Source organism: Morus notabilis, unplaced genomic scaffold (genome assembly GCF_000414095.1).
Source record: "Morus notabilis unplaced genomic scaffold, ASM41409v2 Scaffold337, whole genome shotgun sequence".
NCBI classification, from domain to species: Eukaryota; Viridiplantae; Streptophyta; class Magnoliopsida; order Rosales; family Moraceae; genus Morus; species Morus notabilis.
In genome coordinates, this window is record NW_010359286.1 from 396,097 (window position 1) to 402,221 (window position 6,125).

A 6,125-nucleotide genomic window follows, 5' to 3' on the forward strand; every position below is an offset into this window, starting at 1 on the left:
ATACATCTAAAACCTTTATCGTTTTATGTTTTTCATCTTTTATTTCAAACTTTATTCAACTTTCCTTTTTGAGTCGTTCATATTATATTCTAACATTCCGAACGACTTTCGTATTATGTTTTCTTTTTCTTTCGTCTCATACTTCTTTACGACTTCCGTACTCTCATGTGGAACGGTGGCCGTATTATAATTTCATAATTTTTATTTCTTTATGACTTCCGTACTCTCATGTCGAACGGTTGCCGTATTACAATTTCATGTCTTTTACTTCATATGGGCACATCCTGTTGTACCGTAGCACGCATAACCAGTGAGGAGTGGGGTAGCTAATCAAAACCAACTCACTCATGGTCGTGTAGTTACCTCTCTCCGTGGAGGCTAGTACCTCTCTCTGTGGAGGCTGTTGCATAGTTACCTCTCTCTGTGGAGGCCGATACAAACAGTTTTAGTTTCTACTTTTCTTTTATCATCTTTTCTTTGTACATCATCTTACTCCATCCTTTCTTATTATGACAGTAATTTTAGCATTTGTTTTTGCATTTTTACGCATTTCTATCAATTTTCTATGAAATTGACCTTTTTGTAAAGTTTGACTTTTTGATTGACTTTGACCTCATCTTTGACTTTGACTCAGAATTTTCGCAGAGTAAAATTCTGCTACTACTTAAAGTCTGTAAGTGCATTCATAACATCATATATAACATTCAAGAAACACAATTCACATTCTAGCATATCTTGAATCTACAATATGGACAATTCTGTGCAACACAGAGGAATAAGTTCATTTGTGTCATAGACAAGAAAACTACTAAAACTTACAGAAGTTCCACTAACGTTGTGACCTTTGAGTCTCCTGAAGCTTTTCGACTTTGATTGTCTACCAATCCTATTATTTAAATTTCCGATAGTTAGATTTACAATCTAAGATCAATAATTGCAATAGAATTTAATTCGAAAAGGGCTACAATTCTTATGTTCGGTATCCGGACCGAAATATCTCCTATCTCAACATTATGCTCCATACCCATGCATATTTGACCTATAATCTCCATCTTGGACCTATTTCAGAAATTAGCCCGAAACTAGCACCTAAAGTCATATTTGAGAAAAATGTTATTTCACAAAAGTTGTTCAGAATAAAATTTCCTTTAACTTGATGTTAGACACTTTTTGAAGCTAAGCTTTTATCTTGGTTTTCTGGCCCAAAACAACACCGGATTCCGATTTCCAGACAATAACCTAGTTTTTGGTTTTGGTCCAAAACAGTGAATTTTCATTGTTTTAGATTTCTATGCATTTCGAATCAACAAATCAACTTATTTAACACATCTTAATTCCCCTATTCTTCATTACAACCAGGTTTGGTTCAAATTTCCAAATTAAATTTCGGCGGAGTTCTGCCTAATTTTCCGTGTTTCCCATAGCTCGTTTTATCCATTGTTTCAACCTTTAAACACAAACTACAATCTTTCTCATCTCTTTTTATCGTCAATAACATATAATCTCTAGGATTTCTCTACTATTCTTACAAGAATTCATCCTAAACAAAAATGCCAAAACATAATCTAATAATCACAAATGTAACCTCTAAACATTCGGTTTTCCGGTCCCATTCATAACCATAAGCCAATAACCATTACTAGCAAAATCTTTCTATGGTTCACTACTTTTCATTGACGTACAGCCAAGGGTGTGAAATTAGGAGAAAAATTGAAATTTTACCTTTGAAAGATGAGGAGACAATCCCAGTGACGCTAATCAACGGTAGTTTTCGTCAGTTTTCGCTTAGAACTCATTTTTTCTCACTTTGGGTGAATTTTTTTCTTCTCCTCTCTTTGGCTGATGCTCCCTGGTTTCTTGGCATGAAAAATGAGCATTTGGTTATATTTTTACCTCATAAAACCGACCACAAAAAGTAGGGGGGACCGAAGTGTACATTTTGACTTTTCTAGGGTCTTTTTATCTTTTTCTTTTCTTCTTCCTTAAGTTGGCCGGCCCTTCTCCATTCTATGTGTCCTAATCTCATCCCTCCATCCACTAATCACTTTTAATCTCAACCATTCATTGTTTTAGTGATTATCTTATTTCGATTCCGTTTAATTTTCTGTCTGGTGCATGTTTATCTGCGTTTATAAGACAATTGGTCAACTTAGTCAACTTTATTCGACCTTGACTATCTTTTCAAGAGTAACTTATTAATCTCTTATTAAACATTGAATTTTATAACTATTTTTGTCAGGAGATTTAAAGTATACTTTCTACTGGTTATAAAATTGTCATTCCATAAATGAATAACAATGAATATAAGAAAACACTTTAATTTCTTTGGGGACTTGCATTTAGAGTGGTCTAACTTGAGAAGGGAGCTTTAGTGGGTGTCAACAATATTAGGATATGCTAAAGTCAATAATATCAGTTTTTCCTACTATTTCCTTTGTTCAACAAAGTTCGTTTAAATTTGCATAATTGCTGAATAATATACGTAGTTAAAAGAAAGGCTATATCAACGTTTATGCAGAGCGCTATGAAAGACAACTTGATACTTATTACCGAATGAAGTAAGCGAGCATGGCGGAGATCGTAGTAGAGATTGTTAAGGACAAGCTGCTCTCGTTTTTTACCAAAGAAGTGAGCTTGTTGCAAGGTGTTGCTGAAGAAGTTGAAGAAATTGCGCGTGAGTTGGGAAGCATATTGTATTTCATAAAGGATGCTGATAAAAGGGCAGAAACCGAAGGAGACGAAGTCAGGGATGGTGCTAAATCATGGGTGCAAGAACTGCGGGAAGTCTCATTTGAAGTAGAAGATGTTGTCACCGAGTACACACATCACATGGCACAACAACCATGTCGTGGCCGTGATCAATGGGGTTTTGTTGAATGGCTGCGAGAAATTTCTTGTTTTTTACCTCTCTGTTGCTCAAGGCTAAAACAACGCCATGACTTGGCCTGGCAGATAGAAAACATCAAGAAGAGGCTCATCAAAATCCATGACCGAGGCAAAGCGTATGGCTTTGTAAATTCCATTCCACAACCAGGGTCTACAAGTACTGATAGTCAAAATGTTGTTACTTCGTATGACCCTCGAAGAGCTTCTCGATATCTTCAAGAAGCTGATCTTGTGGTTATTGAATCTGCTAGAGACGAATTGGTTGGTGTTTTGCTAGATGAATCATCCCAACGCATAGTCATCCCAGTGGTCGGCATGGGAGGATTGGGGAAGACAACTCTTGCGCAACAAGTTTATAATCATGTGCAAGGAGGGTTTCAATGTCATGCATGGGTTCAAGTGCCTGAACCATACAGAAGAGAGGAGATACTGAGGACATTGATAATGGGGCTTTTTGAGTCGACTAAAGCCTCTGTTCCAACTGAAATTCATTCAATGGATGAGGGAAAACTCACAAATATCATAAGGGTGTATTTGAAAGACAAGAAGTATCTTGTGATCTTTGATGATGTTTGGAAAGAAGACTTTTGGGGCGATGTTGAACATGCCTTAATTGATAATAAAGTTAGTGGAAGAGTAATGATCACGACGCGAAAATTGCAAGTGGCAGAGTTTTGCGGATGTTTGCCTTATGTCCATGTCCACAAGATGCAGCATTTGCCGACAGAAAAGTCTTGGGAACTCTTTTGTATGAGAACCTTCAAACCAGATGGTTACTGTCCTAAGGAATTAGAGAAGATTTCTGGTGAAATTGTTGAAAAATGCAGAGGTCTGCCTCTTGCAATTGTAGTTATTGCAGGTCTTCTGTCAAGAAAAAACAAGACCGTCCATGAGTGGAGAAGAATCCATGACAGCCTCACTTTTGAGTTGGAACATAATGTGCATCTAACAAGCATATTAAACATCTTGTCCCTCAGTTATAATGAGCTGCCCTACTACCTTAAATCCTGCTTTTTGTACTTTGGGATGTTTCCACGGCACCATTCGATAAGAAACGGAAGGCTAATTCGAGAGTGGATAGCTGAGGGCTTTGTCAAAGCAGAGGAGGGTAAGACTTTAGAAGACGTTGCACAAGAATATCTGAGTGAGCTAATAAATAGATGTTTGGTTGAAGCACCAGAGCTCGATATGACTGGAAAACCTAAAAAATGTTGTGTTCATGATCTTTTGCATGTGATCATTCTTAAGAAGACGAAGGAAGTGCGTTTTTGTGGAGTTTTTCCAGAAAGCACCGAGTCAAAAATTAGAGGAATCACTCGACGTCTATCAATCATGATCAATAGCTCAAATGATGATTTGCAAGAAATTAAATTTCCTCATGTACATTCTGTTACTGTTTTCTGCACAGACGAGACACTCAACAATCGCATGCCCGTATTTGAGACAAATTTCAAGTTCTTGAAAGTACTTGATTTTGAAGACGCGCCATGTCTCGATCACCTCCCTGATGATATTGGAAACTTATTTGACTTGAGATACTTGAGTGTGCGGGGAACAAAAGTCAAGAGGCTTCCAAAGTCCCTAAAGAAGTTAGAAAACTTGGAAACACTGGATCTAAGGAAATCATTAGTGTATGAGCTACCGGCTGCTGACACGATGAAAAAGCTTTGTAAGTTGAGAAATATTTATGCTTTGAATATTGATCACGAGAACAAAAATATCTTTATGTTGGGCAGACGCGGAGTAAAAGTGGTGGATGGAATTGGGTTCTTAAAGGCCTTGCAAAAGTTGCTGTTTATCGAGATCGACCGGGAAGGAGATAAAGATCTGTTCAAAGAATTAGGTAACTTGACACAATTGAGGACATTGGGAATATTTGATGTGAGAAGTGAAGACTGTAGGAGCCTGTGCAGCTCTGTTGAGAAGATGAAACTACTTGAATCTCTAAATGTAGCCTCAGCAGGTGAAAATGAGGTTGTTGATTTAGAATTCATGTCATCACCCCGGCGTCTAAACAAGTTACCACAATGGTTCGCACAACTTCAAACTAGTCTAGTCAAGTTACGGCTTATTTATTCCAAGTGGGAAGATGATCGCCTGCTACAAGCCGTTGAGAATATGCACAATCTTTTGCATCTTGAGATCTGTTTTGATGCATATGTTGGCAAGCAAATTCACTTCAGGAAAGGAGTGTTGCCAAAACTAAAGAAACTCAATCTCTTTCGCTTGATTAGACTGTGTTTATTGATAATCGAGGAAACTGCATTGCCTGTGCTCGGAGACCTATATCTTGGGCCATGCCCTCAAATGAAAGAGTTGCCATCCGGATTAGAGCATCTGAAGAACCTTAAAACCCTTGGATTTGACTTAATGTCACCAGAATTCATGACGTCACAAGATTTTAGAACCGTTTCTCATGTGCCGCGAGTCTATTTTGGTCAAAGAAATGATAAAGGAGAAGTACAAGTTGTGACCCTGCCAATGCTCCTCCAAGCCAGAGAAGACGCGATTCGAGGTAAGTCATAAACAGTCGTTACTTTACGAAAATTAGTAATTGAGTGGACTATATGTGGTTTTTAGTTCTACTATTATGTTGGTTTAATCAGACTGCAGACTTTTGTTTTATTTCTTTTTACTGTTTTTTATTTTATGTTTGGGACTTTGTCTAGTTGGATTTTTCTGCCAGTACAGTCAATTTTTAAGTGTTAGATCTAGTCAAAACTGTATTAGATTAAAAAAATATTTAAAACAAAATACTTTTGATCCAGATCTAACGGTTAAAAGTAAAAAATTACTGGTAGTTTCATTTTTTCTGGTCTTACTAGAAAAACTCCGTTTTTATTTTTTCTTTTGGATTATTATCACTGGTGCCCTCTGAACCATTCTCAGTTTGCCCTCTGAACTTTAAAAACTCTCACTTTGCCCCTGAAGTTTAAATTGTTCCTACCTAATCTCTTTTGTTGTGATTTCTGTTAAAAACTAATAGAAAAAAGTAAGTAATGTAATCACGTGGTATTTTCGTATGATTTTTTATTTGAAATAAACATATGAGAACTATGTGACAACATTCCTCTTTTTTTTTTCCATCTGATTTAAAAAAAAAAATTGCAAATAGAAGTAGTTAATTGAGAACAATGTAAAGTCCAAGGACAAATTAAAAGTTTTTAAAGTTCAGGTGAGAAATTCAAAATTATCTTAAAATTTTAAGGGCACTAATGATAATATATATATATATATAA

The 6,125-nt window shown here is 36.5% G+C and overlaps 1 protein-coding gene across 1 annotated transcript; it reads left to right on the forward strand.

The window, feature by feature from the left end:
* Window positions 1-2,568: 2,568 nt before the first annotated feature.
* Window positions 2,569-5,134, forward strand: LOC21406491 (disease resistance protein RPM1). The gene is made up of 2 exons (XM_024162973.1): window positions 2,569-5,032; window positions 5,121-5,134. The coding sequence occupies exons 1-2, from the start codon at window positions 2,569-2,571 to the stop codon at window positions 5,132-5,134; spliced, it is 2,478 nt and encodes an 825-aa protein (XP_024018741.1).
* Window positions 5,135-6,125: the final 991 nt, after the last annotated feature.

What these genes read in the sequence shown, in the direction of transcription:
- LOC21406491 (XM_024162973.1), top strand. Translation starts at nt 2,569, where the DNA reads ATGGCGGAGATCGTAGTAGAGATTGTTAAGGACAAGCTGCTCTCGTTT.